The sequence below is a fragment of the Nerophis lumbriciformis genome, linkage group LG17 (genome assembly GCF_033978685.3).
Source record: "Nerophis lumbriciformis linkage group LG17, RoL_Nlum_v2.1, whole genome shotgun sequence".
Lineage (NCBI taxonomy): Eukaryota > Metazoa > Chordata > Actinopteri > Syngnathiformes > Syngnathidae > Nerophis > Nerophis lumbriciformis.
The window spans coordinates 8,663,398-8,685,000 of NC_084564.2; the positions used below are offsets into that span (position 1 = coordinate 8,663,398).

Genomic DNA, 21,603 nt, shown 5'->3' on the forward strand with positions numbered 1-21,603 from the left:
GGCTAACGTTTAAAAGGACGAGTGATGACGGAAGTGTTTCAGCTAAAGTTTAAATGGATGAGCTATGATGGGTGTTTCGGCTAACGTTTAAAAGGATGAGTGATGACGGAAGTGTTTCAGCTAATGTTTAAAAGGATGAGTGATGACGGAAGTGTTTCGGCTAACGTTTAAAAGGATGAGTGATGACGGAAGTGTTTCAGCTAATGTTTAAAAGGATGAGTGATGACGGAAGTGTTTCGGCTAACGTTTAAAAGGACGAGTGATGACGGAAGTGTTTCAGCTAAAGTTTAAATGGATGAGCTATGATGGGTGTTTCGGCTAACGTTTAAAAGGATGAGTGATGACGGAAGTGTTTCGGCTTACGTTTAAAAGGATGAGTGATGACGGAAGTGTTTCGGTTAACATTTAAAGGACGAGTGATGACGGAAGTGTTTCGGCTAACGTTTAAAAGGTCGAGTATTGACGGAAGTGTTTCGGCTAACGTTTAAAAGGATGAGTATTGACGGAAGTGTTTCGGCTAACGTTTAAAAGGATGAGTGATGACAGAAGATTTTCGGCTAACGTTTAAAAGGATGAGTGATGACGGAAGTGTTTCAGCTAACGTTTAAAAGGATGAGTAATGACGGAAGTGTTTTGGCTAACGTTTAAAAGGATGAGTATTGACGGAAGTGTTTCGGCTAACGTTTAAAAGGATGAGTGATGACGGAAGTGTTTCAGCTAACGTTTAAAAGGATGAGTGATGACGGAAGTGTTTCGGCTAACGTTTAAAAGGATGAGTGATGACGGAAGTGTTTCAGCTAACGTTTAAAAGGATGAGTGATGACGGAAGTGTTTCGGCTAACGTTTAAAAGGATGAGTGATGACGGAAGTGTTTCGGCTAACGTTTAAAAGGATGAGTATTGACGGAAGTGTTTCGGCTAACGTTTAAAAGGATGAGTGATGACAGAAGTTTTTCGGCTAACGTTTAAAAGGATGAGTGATGACGGAAGTGTTTCAGCTAACGTTTAAAAGGATGAGTGATGACGGAAGTGTTTCGGCTAACGTTTAAAAGGATGAGTGATGACGGAAGTGTTTCGGCTAACGTTTAAAAGAATGAGTGATGACGGAAGTGTTTCGGCTAACGTTTAAAAGGATGAGTGATGACGGAAGTGTTTCGGCTAACGTTTAAAAGGATGAGTGATGACGGAAGTGTTTCGGCTAACGTTTAAAAGGATGAGTGATGACGGAAGTGTTTCGGCTAACGTTTAAAAGGATGAGTGATGACGGAAATGTTTCGGCTAACGTTTAAAAGGATGAGTGATGACGGAAGTGTTTCAGCTAACGTTTAAAAGGATGAGTGATGACGGAAGTGTTTCGGCTAACGTTTAAAAGGACGAGTGATGACGGAAGTGTTTCAGCTAAAGTTTAAATGGATGAGCTATGATGGGTGTTTCGGCTAACGTTTAAAAGGACGAGTATTGACGGAAGTGTTTCGGCTAACATTACTCACTCAGGGCAGCCGGAACGACTCGACGATGCACACGAACGCCTTTTCCTTTCTCGCACCCTGCCCGGGATCTTCAGCTCCCCGACGGTTTGTCTCCTTTCCGCGGCGTCCTGGGAAGAAGACGAGCGACAACTCTGCTAGTTTCACACCAAACAACACAAGCTAACATGCTAACGTTAGCGCCTGGACGCTTCCTGGCTAACAGCAGGATGTGCGTTGGTCTTTCTAACCTCCCCTGCGGCCTCCGAGCTCCAGGCAGAATAGTGCGTCAAAAAAAAGTGGCGCTGTCAGAAATGCTCACCTCGTCGTCACTTTGACGGAGAGAAGTTAGCTTCCGAGCCTCCTGCTCCTTGCATAAAGAGAAGGAATTTCGCCATCGCTTACGGGCGGACTGTGCGCATGCGCACCTGGGCAAACCAAGGCCGAGCTTAAATTGGTCAAGAAAGCACGTTTGTCATTAAAATAATAATAATAGCGTTCAACAATATTAATATTCATAAATACCCGCTACGCAATTACCTTTACGTGGGAAGATCTTGTTGTTGACGTGTCGCTTCACTGCCGGAAGAAAAAAAAAACGTTGACTTAAATGGGAATTCCATCCAGTATCAATAAAACCAATTCCATCCAGTATCAATAAAAACAATTACATCCAGTATCAATAAAACCAATTACACCCAGTATCAATAAAACCAATTACATCCAGCATCAATAAAACCAATTACATCCAGTATCAATAAAACCAATTACATCCAGTATCAATAAAACCAATTCCATCCAGTATCAATAAAACCAATTCCATCCAGTAGCAAAAAAACCAATTACATCCAGTATCAAAAAAGCCAATTACATCCAGTATCAATAAAACCAATTCCCTCCAGTATCAATAAAACCAATTACATCCAGTATCAATACAATCAATTACATCCAGTATCAATAAAACCAATTACATCCAGTATTAATAAAACCAATTACATCCAGTATCAATAAAACCGAATCCATACAGTATCAATAAAAACAATTCCATCCAGTATCAATAAAACCAATTACATCCAGTATTAATAAAACCAATTACATCCAGTATCAATAAAACCAATTCCATCCAGGATCAATAAAACCAATTCCCTCCAGTATCAATAAAACCAATTACATCCAGTATCAATAAAACCAATTACATCCAGTATCAATAAAACCAATTACATCCAGTATCAATAAAACCAATTACATCCAGTATCAATAAAACCGAATCCATACAATATCAATAAAAACAATTCGATCTAGTATCAATAAAACCAATTCCATCCCGTATCAATAAAACCAATTTCATCCAGTATCAATAAAACCAATTCCATCCTGTATCAATAAAACTAAATCCATCCAGTATCAATAAAACCAATTACATCCAGTATCAATAAAACCAATTCTATCCAGTATCAATAAAACCAATTCCATCCAGTATCAATAAAACCGAATCCATACAGTATCAATAAAACCAATTCCATCTAGCATCAATAAAACCAATTCCATCCAGTATCAATACAACCAATTCCATCCAGTATCAATAAAACCAATTCCATCCTGTATCAATAAAACGAAATCCATCCAGTATCAATAAAACCAATTCCATCCTGTATCACTAAAACTAAATCCATTCAGTATCAATAAAACCAATTACATCCAGTATCAATAAAACCAATTACATCCAGTATCAATAAAACCAATTACATCCAGTATCAATAAAACCAATTACATCCAGTATCAATAAAACCAATTCCATCCTGTATCACTAAAACCAATTCCCTCCAGTATCAATAAAACCAATTACATCCAGTATCAATACAATCAATTACATCCAGCATCAATAAAACCAATTACATCCAGTATCAATAAAACCGAATCCATACAGTATCAATAAAAACAATTCCATCCAGTATCAATAAAACCAATTCCCTCCAGTATTAATAAAACCAATTACATCCAGTATCAATAAAACCAATTCCATCCAGGATCAATAAAACCAATTCCCTCCAGTATCAATAAAACCAATTACATCCAGTATCAATAAAACCAATTACATCCATTATCAATAAAACCAATTACATCCAGTATCAATAAAACTAAATCCATCCAGTATCAATAAAACAAATTCCATCCAGTATTAATAAAACCAATTACATCCAGTATCAATAAAACCAATTCCATCCAGGATCAATAAAACCAATTCCCTCCAGTATCAATAAAACCAATTACATCCAGTATCAATAAAACCAATTACATCCAGTATCAATAAAACCAATTACATCCAGTATCAATAAAACTAAATCCATCCAGTATCAATAAAACTAATTACATCCAGTATCAATAAAACCAATTCCATCCAGTATCAATAAAACCGAATCCATACAGTGTCAATAAAACCAATTCCATCTATCCATCCATCCATCCATGCATTTTCTACCGCTTATTCCCTTCGGGGTCGCGGGGGGTGCTGGAGCCTATCTCAGCTACAATCGGGCGGAAGGTGGTGTACACCCTGGACAAGTCGCCACCTCATCGCAGGGCCCAATTCCATCTAGCATCAATAAAACCAATTCCATCCTGTATCCACAAAACCAATTCCATCTTGTATCAATAAAACTAAATCCATCCAGTATCAATAAAACCAATTCCATCCTGTATCAATAAAACTAAATCCATCCAGAATCAATAAAACCAATTCCATCCTGTATCAATAAAACTAAATCCATCCAGAATCAATAAAACCAATTCCATCCTGTATCAATAAAACTAAATCCATTCAGTATCAATAAAACCAATTACATCCAGTATCAATAAAACCAATTACATCCAGTATCAATAAAACCAATTACATCCAGTATCAATAAAACCGAATCCATACGATATCAATAAAACCAATTCCATCTAGTATCAATAAAACCAATTCAACCCCGTATCAATAAAACCAATTCCATCCAGTATCAATAAAACCAATTCCATCCTGTGTCAATAAAACTAAATCCATCCAGTATCAATAAAACCAATTCCATCCTGTATCAATAAAACTAAATCCATCCAGTATCAATAAAACCAATTCCATCCTGTATCAATAAAACTAAATCCATTCAGTATCAATAAAACCAATTACATCCAGTATCAATAAAACCAATTACATCCAGTATCAATAAAACCGAATCCATACAATATCAATAAAACCAATTCCATCTAGTATCAATAAAACCAATTCCATCCCGTATCAATAAAAACAATTCCATCCAGTATCAAAAAAACCAATTCCATCCTGTATCAATAAAACTAAATCCATCCAGTATCAATAAAACCAATTCCATCCAGTATCAATAAAACCAATTACATCCAGTATCAATAAAACCAATTACATCCAGTATCAATAAAACCAATTACATCCAGTATCAATAAAACCAATTCCATCTAGTATCAATAAAACCAATTCCATCCCGTATCAATAAAACCAATTCCATCCAGTATCAACAAAACCAATTCCATCCTATATCAATAAAACTAAATCCAATCAGTATCAATAAAACCAATTCCATCCTGTATCAATAAAACTAAATCCATCCAGTATCAATAAAACCAATTCCATCCTGTATTAATAAAACTAAATCCATTCAGTATCAATAAAACCAATTACATCCAGTATCAATAAAATCAATTACATCCAGTATCAATAAAACCAATTACATCCAGTATCAATAAAAACGAATCCATACAATATCAATAAAACCAATTCCATCTAATATCAATAAAACCAATTCCATCCCGTATCAATAAAACCAAGTCCATCCAGTATCAATAAAACCAATTCCATCCTGTATCAATAAAACTAAATCCATCCAGTATCAATAAAACCAATTACATCCAGTATCAATAAAACCAATTACATCCAGTATCAATAAAACCAATTACATCCAGTATCAATAAAACCGAATCCATACAGTGTCAATAAAACCAAATCCCTCCAGTATCAATAAAACCAATGACATCCAGTATCAATAAAATCAATTACATCCAGTATCAATAAAACCAATTACATCCAGTATTAATAAAACCAATTGCATCCAGTATCAATAAAACCGAATCCATACAGTATCAATAAAACCAATTCCCTCCAGTATCAATAAAACCAATTACATCCAGTATCAATAAAACCAATTACATCCAGTATAAAAAAAAAAACAATTACATCCAGTATCAATAAAACCAATTACATCCAGTATCAATAAAACCAATTCCATCCAGTATCAATAAAACCGAATCCATACAATATCAATAAAACCAATTCCATCTATCCATCCATCCATCCATCCATTTTCTACCGCTTATTCCCTTCGGGGTCGCGGGGGGTGCTGGAGCCTATCTCAGCTACAATCGGGCGGAAGGCGGTGTACACCCTGGACAAGTCGCCACCTCATCGCAGGGCCCAATTCCATCTAGTATCAATAAAACCAATGCCATCCTGTATCAATAAAACCAATTCCATCCAGTATCAACAAAACCAATTCCATCCTGTATCAATAAAACTAAATCCAATCAGTATCAATAAAACCAATTCCATCCTGTATCAATAAAACTAAATCCAATCAGTATCAATAAAACCAATTCCATCCTGTATCAATAAAACTAAATCCATCCAGTATCAATAAAACCAATTACACCCAGTATCAATAAAACTAAATCCATCCATCCATCCATTTTCTACCGCTTATTCCCTTCGGGGTCGCGGGGGGTGCTGGAGCCTATCTCAGCTACAATCGGGCGGAAGGCGGTGTACACCCTGGACAAGTCGCCACCTCATCGCAGGGCCCAATTCCATCTAGTATCAATAAAACCAATGCCATCCTGTATCAATAAAACCAATTCCATCCAGTATCAACAAAACCAATTCCATCCTGTATCAATAAAACTAAATCCAATCAGTATCAATAAAACCAATTCCATCCTGTATCAATAAAACTAAATCCAATCAGTATCAATAAAACCAATTCCATCCTGTATCAATAAAACTAAATCCATCCAGTATCAATAAAACCAATTACACCCAGTATCAATAAAACTAAATCCATCCATCCATCCATTTTCTACCGCTTATTCCCTTCGGGGTCGCGGGGGGTGCTGGAGCCTATCTCAGCTACAATCGGGCGGAAGGCGGCGTACACCCTGGACAAGTCGCCACCTCATCGCAGGGCCCAATTCCATCTAGTATCAATAAAACCAATTAGATCCAGTATCAATAAAACCAGTTACATCCAGTATCAAAAAACCAATTTCATCCAGTATCAATAAAACAATTCCATCCTGTATCAATAAACCAATTTCATCCAGTATCAATAAAACCTATTTTATCCAGTATCAATTATAAATCAATAAATATTATCTCGTGAATTTCTTACCTTATAATTACAATTTATTTTTCATGATCTTATCATTTTGACTTTCTCATCCATTCGTGAAGTGACTTTTTATCTCACAATTATGACTTTTTATCTCATAATTGTAACTTTTATCTCATAATTATGACTTTTTATCTCATAATTGTAACTTTTATCTCATAATTATGACTTTTTATCTCATAATTGTAACTTTTATCTCATAATTTCGATTTTTTTTTTTAATGTCATTATTTCGATTTTTCTTGGTGAGGGAAGTCTTGTCTTGGTTTTTTCTGTCTTGTGATTTGCATGTTTTATTTTGAAAAGCAACTCCTCTTGTTTCAGATCACGGGTCCTTCCTCTTGTGTCACCAGTCTGACGTCATTCCTGACCCTTGATTGTTTCCACCTGTTTCCCATTACCCTCATGTTCTTTATAAGCCCATGCCTCCCCTTGTTCTGTGCCAGATTGTCTCGAGCTTTCGTGCCTGTCTTGCGTTCCATGTTCCATGTTTCATGTCCATGTCCATGTCCATGTCCATGTCCATGTCCATGCCTTGTCCCACGTCTACGTCCTTGCTTCCAGAATATCCCACGCTGTAATTTTGAATTAACTTTTTCTCCTCCCTCAGAGCGACTTTTGTTATTCAACCTTTTTCTACCGCAGTGGTGAGTTATAATTTTTCCCTAATGATTTTTCCTCAAAGTTTTTGAGTGATTTTTTGTTTACATTTATTAGAGTAGTAGTTTTATAATCTTTATTTTCTTCCTCCTGTTGGAGCATTTTTTGTTAAAGTTTTTGATAACAGATACGGTGCTAATTATTATTGTCCTTATTTTTGTATTTCCTCCTTTTGGAGTGATTTTCGGTTTTTCCCTTTTGAACATTTTGTCGATATCTATTTTTGTAATTTCATAGTATTTGAATTCACTTGGCTCTGGAGGCTTAAATAGTTTTTTTCAAAATAAAAGCTTTATTTGGAATCACATCTCTGCATCTGAGTCCCTTCCTTTGTCCAAGCCTGACAATCCCATTTTTAATTTCGACTTTCGACTGAATTATGATATTTAATTTTGGAATTTCAATTTTTTTTTTATCACATAAATTCGACTTTTTCCCATAATGACTTTTTATCTCAGAATTATGACTTTCTTGTCTCATAATTGTAACTTTTTATCTCATAATTTCGATGTTCTTATCACATTCTTAATTTCGACTTTGTATCCCATAATTGTTTTATTTTGGAATTTCAATTTTTTTCATCCCATAATTTCGACTTTATACCATAATTATGACTTTTTATCTCATTATGACTTACTTCTCACATAATTAAAAGTTTTTATCTCATAATTTCGCTTTTTTAATCTCATAATTTCGATTTTCCTATTCCATTCATACTTTCGACTTTATATCTCATAATTATGATTTTTAATCACATAATTATATTTATCTGACAATTTTGACTTTCTTATTTAGACTTTTTATTTCATCACTTGCCTATCCCATAATTTTTTACTTTTTATCTCATAATTTCGATTTTTTTTTTCATCTCATAATTTCGATTTTCTCATCCCATTCATAATTTCGATTTTATATATCATAATTATGATTTTTAATCTCATAATTTTAATTTTTTATTTTATAATTTCGATTTTCCTTTCTCAAAATTATGACTTTTTAACTTTAACTTTTTTTAATAATCTGAGCATTATGATTTACCATTGAGGTATTTTAGTGGGTTTATTATGTGCTTTATTTACTGAAAAACTCAAACCAAACTAAATCAGTGTTTCCCAAATAGTGGGTGAGATTCAGGAGGGGAGATCTTCATTACTTTTGTCTGGACTCTACTATTCATGTTAGAATGTAGACAGGAACCTAGTAAAAGTAAAAAGTACATAGTAATCTATGAAAGCAAACAGTACACAGGAACACATGTGTTCCCAATAAAAAGTAGTAAGTACACAGGAACCCATGTATACCCACTACTCAGTAAAAGTAGTAAGCACATAGGAGCAGGTGTGTAGTGTACCCAGTAAAAGTAGTAGGTACAAAGGAACACATATGCAGTATACCCAGCAGTAGTAGTAAGTACACTGGAACACGTGTCCCCAGTAAACATAGTAAATACACAGGAGCACGTGTGTAGTTTACCTAGCAAAAGTAGTAAGTACACTGGAACACATTTGTGTCCCCAGTAAACATAGTAAGTACACAGGAGCACGTGTGTAGTTTACCTAGCAAAAGTAGTAAGTACACTGGAACACGTTTGTGTCCCCAGTAAACATAGTACACAGGAGCACGTGTGTAGTGTACCTAGCAAAAGTAGTAAGTGCACTGGAACACATTTGTGTCCCCAGTAAACATAGTAAGTACACAGGAGCACATGTGTAGTGTACCTAGCAAAAGTAGTAAGTGCACTGGAACACATTTGTGTCCCCAGTAAACATAGTAACTACACAGGAGCACATGTGTAGTGTACCTAGCAAAAGTAGTAAGTGCACTGGAACACATGTGTCCCCAGTAAACATAGTAAGTACACAGGAGCAAATGTGTAGTGTACCTAGCCCAAGTAGTAAGTACACTGGAACACATGTGTCCCCAGTAAACATAGTAAGTACACAGGAGCAAATGTGTATTGTACCTAGCCAAAGTAGTAAGTACACTGGAACACATGTGTCCCCAGTAAACATAGTAAGTACACAGGAGCAAATGTGTAGTGTACCTAGTGAAAGTAGTAAGTACACTGGAACACGTGTCCCCAGTAAACATAGTAAGTACACGAGAGCACATGTGTAGTGTACCTAGCCAAAGTAGTAAGTACACTGGAACACATGTGTTCCCAGTAAACATAGTAAGTACACAGGAGCAAATGTGTAGTGTACCTAGCAAAAGTAGTAAGTACACTGGAACACATGTGTTCCCAGTAAACATAGTAAGTACACAGGAGCAAATGTGTAGTGTACCTAGCAAAAGTGGTAAGTGCACTGGAACACATGTGTCCCCAGTAAACATAGTAAGTACACAGGAGCAAATGTGTAGTGTACCTAGCCAAAATAGTAAGTACACTGGAACACATGTGTCCCCAGTAAACATAGTAAGTACACGAGAGCACATGTGTAGTGTACCTAGCCAAAGTAGTAAGTACACTGGAACACATGTGTCCCCAGTAAACATAGTAAGTACACAGGAGCACGTCTGTAGTGTACCTAGCAAAAGTAGTAAGTGCACTGGAACACATGTGTCCCCAGTAAACATAGTAAGTACACAGGAGCAAATGTGTAGTGTACCTAGCCAAAGTAGTAAGTACACTGGAACACATGTGTCCCCAGTAAACATAGTAAGTACACGAGAGCACATGTGTAGTGTACCTAGCCAAAGTAGTAAGTACACTGGAACACATGTGTCCCCAGTAAACATAGTAAGTACACAGGAGCACGTCTGTAGTGTACCTAGCAAAAGTAGTAAGTGCACTGGAACACATGTGTCCCCAGTAAACATAGTAAGTACACGAGAGCACATGTGTAGTGTACCTAGCCAAAGTAGTAAGTACACTGGAACACATGTGTCCCCAGTAAACATAGTAAGTACACAGGAGCACATGTGTCGTTTACCTAGCAAAAGTAGTAAGTGCACTGGAACACATTTGTGTCTCCAGTAAACATAGTAGGTACATAGGAGCACATGTGTAGTGTACCTATCAAAAGTAGTAAGTGCACTGGAACACATTTGTGTCCCCAGTAAACATAGTAAGTACACAAGAGCACATGTGTCGTTTACCTAGCAAAAGTAGTAAGTGCACTGGAACACATTTGTGTCCCCAGTAAACATAGTAAGTACACAGGAGCACGTGTGTAGTGTACCTAGCCAAAGTAGTAAGTACACTGGAACACATGTGTCCCCAGTAAACATAGTAAGTACACAGGAGCACATGTGTAGTGTACCTAGTAAAAGTAGTAAGTGCACTGGAACACATGTGTCCCCAGTAAACATAGTAAATACACAGGAGCACGTGTGTAGTGTACCTAGCCAAAGTAGTAAGTACACTGGAACACATTTGTGTCCCCAGTAAACATAGTAAGTACACAGGAGCAAATGTGTAGTGTACCTAGCAAAAGTGGTAAGTGCACTGGAACACATGTGTCCCCAGTAAACATAGTAAGTACACAGGAGCAAATGTGTAGTGTACCTAGCCAAAGTAGTAAGTACACTGGAACACATGTGTCCCCAGTAAACATAGTAAGTACACAGGAGCAAATATGTAGTGTACCTAGCAAAAGTAGTAAGTACACTGGAACACATGTGTCCCCAGTAAACATAGTAAGTACACAGGAGCAAATGTGTAGTGTACCTAGCCCAAGTAGTAAGTACACTGGAACACATGTGTCCCCAGTAAACATAGTAAGTACACAGGAGCACGTGTGTAGTGTACCTAGCAAAAGTAGTAAGTACACTGGAACACATTTGTGTCCCCAGTAAACATAGTAAGTACACAGGAGCACATGTGTAGTGTACCTAGCAAAAGTAGTAAGTGCACTGGAACACATTTGTGTCCCCAGTAAACATAGTAAGTACACAGGAGCAAATGTGTAGTGTACCTAGCCCAAGTAGTAAGTACACTGGAACACTTGTGTCCCCAGTAAACATAGTAAGTACACAGGAGCACATGTGTAGTGTACCTTGCAAAAGTAGTAAGTGCACAGAACACGTGTACCCAGGGGCGCCGAAAAGGGGGGGTAAAGGAGACGGATTCTAGGGGCCCATGATGGAGGGGGGCCCAGAGAGGCCCCTAATGATGATGAAATTATAATACAGAAAAAATAATGACACTGTGTTGGGGGCCCTGTAAAGATTCTTTTCATGGGGCCCAAAATCCCTAGCGGCGCCCCTGCGTGTACCCATTAAAAGTAGTACGGTAAGTACACGAGAACACATGCACAGCTCATGGAGGCTGACAGAAAGAGAAGTTTGTGAGAGGAATTATACAGAATAAATAGTTTTCGTCAGCAAATATATAAAGAATGTAGGATAATGTACGTGCCTTATACACATGGATAAATAAACATGATCGAATAGTACTTCAATTCAGAAGGTGTTGCAGAAACGACTCTGTCACACAGGAGGTCTTCCTCATTAATGATAAGGTACAATAATTATTCATACTATCATAATTGTGGTTGCAAATCATAGTTGTGTATTGCACATATATAACATACGTCAAAGTGGACGATATTCGTTTGACTTTAATGTAAAAAAGTAAGAAATGTCGCCCTGTTATTTGGACTCACCGTGGAACCGTTTGTAGCGCTCTCTGCTGGATGTTTTAAGAAGTGCATTCAACGCAGCAAAAACAAACAGCGAGGAAGGAGTTCAACGTGTAGTTCAATGGGAATAGGGATCTTTGATTCCACGTGATGGTTTCCGTAAAGAAAAAATAAGAAAGTACATGTTTTTGTTTATTGTGTCATTTAATAAAAAAAACCGGAGTGCACTTTTATCGAAATATTGTTGTTTAGTTTGTGATTTTGAATGGAATCAAACAGTTTCTCCAAGCCCGCGATGTCTTTGAATGCAGCACCACCTGAGCGCAGGAAGTGTACTGCCGCCGGGACACGCCAGCTAGCTAACGACGAGTAGCCGCCGATGCTAACATGTTGTGACAATAAAGTCCGACTTGACCTGCCAAACATTGACTTTACTGCCCTGCGGCCCACTGGAGGACGAAGACAAAATACTGTTTTGTGTCAAACAGCAAGGTAAGCGTGTGACCCACCGGCGTTAGCGCTTCATGCTAATTAGCATACAAACACTTGAGTTGGGTGCTATTAGCTACTAGCTATTAGCTTAGCACTTGGAAATAAACAGCAAGGCTAATGAATGTGTTTGCACAAAGTGTCCGCTTCAGAACGTCACCAAGGTAATAACACCAACTTTAAAAGCTTTAATAAGTCAAGTGCTGTTATATTCTAAATATTATATTTCGAGGTGTCCGATCATATCGGTCTGCCGATATTATCGGCCGATAAATGCTTTAAAAATGTAATATAGTAAATTATCGGTATCGTTTTGTTTGATCAGTATCGTTTTTTTTGTTTGTTTTTTTAAAATTAAATCAACATAAAAAACACAAGATACACTTACAATTAGTACACCAACCTAAAAAACCTCCCTCCCCCATTTACACTCATTCACACAAAAGGGTTGTTTCTTTCTGTTATTAATATTCTGTTGCCTACATTATATATCATTATATATCAATTAGGGATGTCCCGATCCAGGTTTTTGCACTTCCGATCCGATACCGATATTGTTTTTGCATTTCCGATCCGATACCGATACTTACCGATACCGATACTGGCCTATCCGAGCATGTATTAAAGTTTAAAGTTATTTAGCCTACTTAGTTGTCAGAATCATGTTGAAAAGGGTTTTAGTACTCTTGATAACAACTAGCCAGCTGAATTAGGGGAGTTTGAATAATACACAATGGTTGGTAACAAGAAACTGACCTGTTTATTCAAGGATAAACACAAAATAGACAAAATTATACATGACAAACAGAAATGGCATCATTGAACTAGGGCTGGGTGATATGGCCTTTTTTTTAATATTGCGATATTTTAAGGCCATATTGCGATACACAATATATATCTCGATATTTTGCCTTAGCCTTGAATGAACACTTGATGCATATAATCACAGCAGTATGATGATTCTGTGTTTTGATTGATTGATTGAGACTTTTATTAGTAGGTTTCACAGTGAAGTACATATTCCGTACAATTGACCACTAAATGGTAACACCAAGACCCGAGCAGCAACACAGCTGTAATATATTTAGGAAGTTTTTGTGTTTCTGAAGACCACCCAAACAAGATTATATCCCTGTCAGGGACATGTTTTCTCTGATATACCACCGAGTTAAAGAACAAAATGAATTTTTTTTTAAAGGAAAATATTGCAGATTTTGTGTGTTTGCCATCAAAAAACTAAGGGTATTAAACAAACAAACACAAACTTTAAAAAAATATAAAAACGTATAATTGATGGATAGATCTGAGGTTGATCTAGAGCAGTGGTTCTCAACCTTTCTCCAGTGATGTACCCCCTGTGAATTATTTTTAATTCAAGTACCCCCTAATCAGAGCAAAGCATTTTTGGTTGAAAAAAAGAGATAAAGAAGTAAAATACAGCACTATGTCATCAGTTTCTGATTTATTAAATTGTGTAACAGTGCAAAATATTGCTCATTTGTAGTGGTCTTTCTTGAACTATTTGGAAAAAAAGATAGGTTTTTATTTATATTTATAAAGGATTTTTGAATTGTTGCTATTTTTAGAATATTTAAAAAAAATCTCACGTACCCCTTGGCATACCTTCAAGTACCCCCAGGGGTACGCGTACCCCCATTTGAGAACCACTGATCTAGAAGTTTAATGGTTGAAATTTAAAAAATTAAATGTATGACTTATTTTTAACACTTTTATGAGAGGGGCCATTTTGGATCCCTAATAACTTTAGTGGGATTGTTGTTTTCTTTAAAACTGTCATTGCTCAAAACATAATAATGAATCAAAATCAATGTTGTTATGAATTATTGACAAATTTAAGGCTCCAATTACTTCACATCAAATATTCAAATTTGAAATATTTTAGGGGAAAAATATTGCAGATTTTGTGCGTTTGCCAAGTTTTCTATGACAAAAAGACATTTAACAAACAAACAAATAGCATAAATGGGGCAGTATAGCTCGGTGGGCAGAGTGGCCGTGCCAGCAACTTGAGGGTTCCAGGTTCGATCCCCGCTTCCGCCATCCTAGTCACTGCCGTTGTATCCTTGGGCAAGACACTCTACCCACCTGCTCCCAGTGCCACCCACACTGGTTTAAAAAATGTAACTTAGATATTGGGTTTCACAATGTAAAGCGCTTTGAGTCACTAGAGAAAAGCGCTATATAAATATAATTCACTTCACAATTCACAATAAATAACATAATTGACGGGTATATTGTATCTGAAGTTGATCGAGAAATGTAAGCGTTAAAAGGAAGAACATTTAAAAATAATGTGACTTTAGGTCATTTTGGATAACCAATAATTTTTAGTGTGATTTATTTTTCTTCCTCAAAACTGTCATTGCTCAAAAAATAATAATGAAGTAATATCAACGTTGTTTTGAAATGTTGCCCTATTTAAGGCTCCAAGTACTTCACATCAAATATTCCACATTGAAATATTTATTGGGGGAAGTATTGCAGATTTTGTGCGTTTGCCAAGTTTTCTATGACAAAAAGACATTTAACAAACAAACAAACAAACAGCATAAATAACGTAATTGACGGACATACTGGATCTGAAGTTGATCGAGAAATGTAAGCGTTAAAAGTAAGAAAAAATAATAATAATGTGACTTATTTTTAACACTTTTATGGGTCATTTTGGATAACCAATACTTTTACTGTGATTTATTTTTTCTTCCTCAAAGCTATCACTGCTCAAAAAAGAATCAAAATCAATGTTATGAATTATTGACCTATTTAAGGCTTCAATTACTTCACATCAAATATTCCACTTTGAAATATTTTTTGGCGGAAATATTGCAGATTTTGTGCGTTTGCCAAGTTTTCTATGACAAAAACACATTAAACAAAAAACAATAGCATAAATAACATCATTGATGGACATATCTGAAGTTGATCTAGAAATTCAGGCGCTAAAACTAAGAAAATAAAAGAATTATGTGACTTATTTTTAACACTTTTATGAGTGGGGTCCTTTTGGATAACCAATAATTTTAGTGTGATTTGTTTTTCTTCCTCAAAGCTGTCGTTGCTCCAATTACTTCACATCAAATATTCCACATTGACATTTTTTGGGGGGAAAATATTGCATATTTTGTGTGTTTACCTTTAGAAACAAAGCTTTCTCTGACAAAAGGGCATTATACTTACAAACAAAACTCAAAAAAATACACAGAACAAAATAAAAACTTAAAATTGATGGAGAGCTCTGAAGTTGATCTCGAGATTTAAGGGTTGAAAGTAAAAAAATAAATAAAGTGACTTATTTTATCACTTTCATGAGTGGGGCCCTTTTGGATCCCTGAGAACTTTAGTGGGATTTTTTTCTTTAAAACTGTACTCAAAAAATAATAATGAATCAAAATTAATGTTGTTATGAATTATTGACCTATTTAAGACTCAAATTACATTGCATCAAATATTCCACTTAAATATTTTTTGGGGAAAATATTGCAGATTTAGTGTGTTTGCCATTAAAAAAAACGGTTTTCTATGACAAAAAGGGCATTAAACAAACAAACACAAACATAAAACATTTAATAAAAACATAATTGGTGGACAGATCTGAAGTTGGTCTAGAGATTTAAGCGTTGAAAGTAAAAAAAATAAAACAATTATGTTTGACTTATTGTTAACACTTTTATGAGTAATTTTAATGGATTTTTTCTTTATCTTTGATCAAAAAATAATAATGAATCAAAATCAATTTTGTTATGAATTATTGCTCTATTTAAGGTTTCCATTACTTCACATCAAATATTCCACTTTGACATTTTTGGGGGGAAAATAGCAAATTTTTTGTTTTTATCATTAAAAAAAAGGGTTTTCTTTGACAAATAGGGCATAAAACTAAAAATAATAAAAACTTTATAAAAACTTTAGATCTGAAGTTGATCTAGAGAGCTAAGCATTGAAAAAAAAGTAATATATGATCTATTTTTCAAAATTTTTATGACTGACCTTTTTGGGTCCCCAAGACCAAATTTGAGGGGATCCCTAAAGGTAAAAAAAATCTTGAAAATTTTTGAAAATGAAATATATCAAAATGGCAAATAAAAATGTGGACACCCCTACTGTACATTGAAGATGTACATTTTTGTGATAATAAATGTTCAAACAAATATATGATGGTAATGTGAGTAAAATAATAATTTTCAGGCGCAATTCAAAGACAACAAAAGTAGAAACAAAGGTGCTGCTGGTCAATATTTCTTTGACATGTTATTGCCATGACGATGATGGACAGACTCCATGTTAAAGCAGCGTGCAGTTGGGATTCAGCAAACCTTTGTTTTTCTTTCAGAGAGCGAGTGGCATGCTGGACGTCGGGAAGTGGCCAGTGTTTGCCCTCCTCCCGCCCCAGGAACTCAGCCTCATCCGGCAGGCTTGTGTTTTAGGAAGCGGCGCCAACGAAGCCCTCTACGTCACCGTTAACGATGAGGTAACGATCCGCGACTTGTGTCAGGTCGGTCAGAGAAAATGCTGCGAGTCTTGATCCAGGCACGGGGATAAGCAGATGGGATGGCGCTATCTTTAGCCGTATAGGCCTAATTCCACAGCCAGCTCCATTTTTATCCTGCGCATGCCTCACCTTTCAGAACAAACAGTATTGTTTACAGCAGTGTTGCTTAGCCATTGCAGGGCCACCAGCATCCCCTAGAGGGCCGCCAAAACTTCTCTGTTTCTTATAAGCCGCAGCGGTACTCACTTGTAATACACTTGACCACCACATGTGGCAGTAATGACAATATCAAAAAAACAAGAAGTCTGGAGCTAAAGTCATAGAAAAGTTTTTTGAGCGCAAAAATTACGACTAAAGTGGTGAAGCTGTATATTCATTCACACACTCATTTTATTCACGATTTTTTTTAAAACATATTTAAAAATATTTATTATTCAATTCAGTTATAATTCATATGTTTTAATTGTATTTTATTTGTATTTATTTCATTAACTTATCTTTATTATTTTTTATTTTAGCATTGTTATTATTGAATAGGATTGAAATTAAGAGTGATCTTCCTGGAGGGCTGCCATAAACATTTGTTCCGCAGCTTTTGTCCGTATGAGCTCAGTTGTAATACACGTTTCCACCACCTGTGGCAGTAATGACAAGTTACTAACCTTCCAATTACAATGGTAAAAATGTTTATTGCGTTGTTATTACATATTCTTACATAAGTGCTTAATTTGGCCACAGTTAATGCAAACGTTTTTATTATTATTGTCAAATGATTACAATTTTTCTATAGAGACAATTGTATGATTTTGACGATATATACATACCGTATTTTCCGCACTATTAGCCGCACCTAAAAACCACAAATTTACTCAAAAGCTGACAGTGCGGCTTATAACCCGTTGCGCTTTATATATGGATTAATATTAAGATTCATTTTCATAAAGTTTAGGTCTCGCAACTACGGTAAACAGCCGCCATCTTTTTTCCCCGTAGAAGAGGAAGTGCTTCTTCTTCTACGGCAAGCAACCGCCAAGGTAAGCACCCGCCCCCATAGAAGAGGAAGCGCTTCTTCTTCTACTGTAAGCAACCACCCGCCCCCGTAGAAGAAGAAGAAGCGCGCGGATATTACGTTTCATTTCCTTTGTGTGTTAACATCTGTAAAGACCACAAAATGGCTCCTACTAAGCGACAGGTTTCCGGTTCATGAAAAGACGCAATCTCTCCATCCGCACACGGACTACTATTTCACAGCAACTGCCTAAAGACTTTCAAGAAAAGCTGGCTACTTTCCGTGCATATTGTAAAAACAAGATAGCTGAAAAAAAGATCCGGCCAGAGAACATTATCAACATGGACGAGGTTCCACTGACTTTTGATATTCCTGTGAACCGCACTGTGGATACAACGGGAGCACGTACGGTGAATATTCGCACCACAGGGAATGAGAAGTCATCCTTCACTGTGGTTCTAGCTTGCCATGCTAATGGCCAGAAACTTCCACCCATGGTGATATTCAAAAGGAAGACCTTGCCAAAAGAGAACTTTCCAGCCGGCGTCATCATAAAAGCTAACTCGAAGGGATGGATGGATGAAGAAAAGATGAGCGAGTGGTTAAGGGAAGTTTACGCGAAGAGGCCGGGTGGCTTTTTTCACGCAGCTCCGTCCATGTTGATATACGACTCCATGCGCGCCCACATCACGCTGGTTTTTAATATATTATTAAAGTTTGACTGACCTATCTGACTGTTTTTTTGACATTCCCTTTAGCGCAGTTAGATGCGGCTTATAACACGGGGCGGCTTATAGGTGGACAAAGTTTTGAAATATGCCGTTCATTGAAGGCGCGACTTATAACCCAGGGCGGCTTATGGTGCGGAAAATACGGTACATATATATATATATATATATATATATATATATATATATATATATATATATATATATATATATATATATATATTAGGGCTGCAACAACTAATCGATTATAAAAATAGTTGGCGATTCATTTCAGTCATCGATTCGTTGGATCTGTGCTATGTGCATGCGCAGAGGCTACTTTTTTATTTTATTATTTTTATTTAATAAAACAATTTTATTTTTTTATTTTTTATAAACCTTTATTTATAAACTGCAACATTTCCAAACAGCTGAGAAACAATAATCAAAATAAGTATGGTGCCAGTATGGTGCAAGTAGGCTGATTTTTTTCAATACAATACCGGAAAGGATAGAAATGTAGTTTGTCTCTTTTATCCGAGTATTAATCGATTAATCAAAGTAATAATCGACAGATTAATCAATTATAAAATTAGTTGTTAGTTGCAGCCCTAATATATATATATATATATATATATATATATATATATATATATATATATATATATATATATATATATATATATATATATGTCTGTAGTAGGACATCACTGGCATTGAAACTGTTTTAAGTTGCATTAAAAGGGATTAAATTAGGTTGGTTGATATCTGCAGAAAACCTGTGAATGGGACTAATTTGGAGAGATTTTGACATGGTATAATAAAACGTTAGTAACCTCTAGACTAATAGTTAGACCAGTGATTCTCAAACTGTGGTGGTACGCTTTACTGTGGTGTCCCCCAGGGATCTATTCTAGGCCCCATCCTGTTCACTCTATATCTTCTCCCTCTTGGAGAGATTTTTAAGAGGCATGGAGTGTCTTATCACTTTTATGCAGACGACTGCCAAATTTATATGCTTATTTCAAAAGGCCACGGACCCCTGACACCCCTTCTCAACTGTCTATGCGACGTCAAGGCTTGGTTAGCCCAGAATTTTTTAATAATGAATGAGGGAAAAACGGAAATTTTAGTGTTTGGTCCGGCCCTCACTGACTTGGGACCATTGCAAAATGATGTGCGTCCCAAAGTCACCAGCCTTGGCGTCACTATAGACAGCGATTTTAAACTTGACAAACAAGTTAATGGCGTTTTAAAATCGTGTTTTTATCATCTTCGTCTTTTAGCAAAGGTAAAACCGTTTTTATCTTTTAACCTTTTTGAACAAGTCGTGCATGCTTTTATTTCAAGTGGCCTGGACTACTGCAATGCACTTTATGCTGGCATTAGCCAAAAAGCTCTCTCCCGGTTGCAGTTAGTCCAGAATGCGGCAGCACGACTTTTAACAGAGGCCAGGAGACGCCAGCATATAACCCCAATCCTTGAGAGTTTGCACTGGCTCCCTGTTCATTTTAGAATTGATTTTAAAACCTTGCTGTTTGTTTTTAAAGCTTTACATGGACTGGCACCTCAGTATATCTCGGACCTCATCCAAACTTACAATCCTGCGCGCGCTCTGAGGTCCGAGAGCCAGCTCCAGCTCGTGGTGTCCAAGACGAGACTTAAAACCAGGGGAGACAGGGCCTTCTCTGTGGTCGGCCCTAAGCTCTGGAACACTCTGCCCCTCCATGTTCGAACTGCTCCCACAGTGGAGTGTTTTAAGTCTCGTCTTAAGACCCACTTTTATTCTCTGGCTTTTAACACTACGTGAGTTGTGTGGTCCTCTGTTGTCCTCTGTGTTTTTAAAATTTTGCTTTCTATTTACTGTTTTAATTGGTTTTACCCTTTGAAATAGTTTTTAATCATATTTTTTTATATTGTTTTTAATTGTGTTTAATATTGTTGTGCAGCACTTTGGAAACATTTTGTTGTTTAAATGTGCTATATAAATAAATAAAGTGAAGTGAAGTACGCCAAAGAATCACTTAATGATTTTTTTAAACACAGTGTTACTGTTCAAAGTGTGTGTAATGTTACTGTGGACAAAACGATGAAATATACTTAAAATAAAACCTCTGCCTTGTTTTTAATGACTACTTGGGCCTGTTACGCTACTGTATTATAAAGTTGGTCATTATGGTGGTACTTGGTGAAAAAAGTTTGACAAGAAAATTTGCAGCACAAAGGTAGCAGAAAGTATTGGGGAGATTTTGACCAGGTGAGACTTCAGGTCCTGCGATGAGGTGGCGACTTGTCCAGGGTGTACCCCGCCTTCCGCCCGATTGTAGCTGAGATAGGCTCCAGCGCCCCCCGCGACCCTGAAGGGAATAAGCGGTTAAAAATGGATGGATGGATGGACTTCAGGTCACAGCTGGTCTTCATCAAGGGCGTACTGTCTCTTTAATAATACACTTTATTCTTTGTCTTTGCAGGCTTTCGGCGTGGGCACCAACATGAGCAGCTGTCTAGGCCTGGGGGACCTGCAGAGCACCATCGAGCCGCGCAGGATTGATGTCCTGTGTGGGAAGAAGATCGTGTCCCTAAGCTATGGAACTGGGCCACATGTGGTTGTCGCCACCTCAGGTAAAACACGACGAACGCTCAAGGCTGCAACGTTTGCCACTGGCCAAATCAAATGAGTGTTGACATTTTGTTCTCCTGTGCCAACATAAGCTGGGTATTCCGCGAGCA

General features: G+C 36.7%; 2 protein-coding genes across 2 annotated transcripts in view; one reads left to right on the forward strand and one right to left on the reverse strand.

Moving 5' to 3' along the window:
* fndc3a (fibronectin type III domain containing 3A) overlaps nucleotides 1-1,913 on the reverse strand; it is a 152,329-nt gene extending 150,416 nt beyond the window's left edge. The window contains exons 1-2 of the mRNA XM_061972375.1: nucleotides 1,788-1,913; nucleotides 1,490-1,596 (exon numbers count right to left, since the gene is read on the reverse strand). The gene's annotated coding sequence lies outside the window, so the exon portion shown is untranslated. The remainder of the gene's footprint in view (nucleotides 1-1,489; nucleotides 1,597-1,787) is intronic.
* A 10,550-nt stretch (nucleotides 1,914-12,463) lies between these two features.
* Nucleotides 12,464-21,603, forward strand: part of rcbtb2 (regulator of chromosome condensation (RCC1) and BTB (POZ) domain containing protein 2) — a 35,472-nt gene continuing 26,332 nt past the window's right edge. The window contains exons 1-3 of the mRNA XM_061972380.1: nucleotides 12,464-12,650; nucleotides 16,999-17,136; nucleotides 21,345-21,495. Coding sequence (XP_061828364.1) covers nucleotides 17,011-17,136; nucleotides 21,345-21,495 — 277 coding nt within the window. The 5' untranslated portion in view covers nucleotides 12,464-12,650; nucleotides 16,999-17,010. The remainder of the gene's footprint in view (nucleotides 12,651-16,998; nucleotides 17,137-21,344; nucleotides 21,496-21,603) is intronic.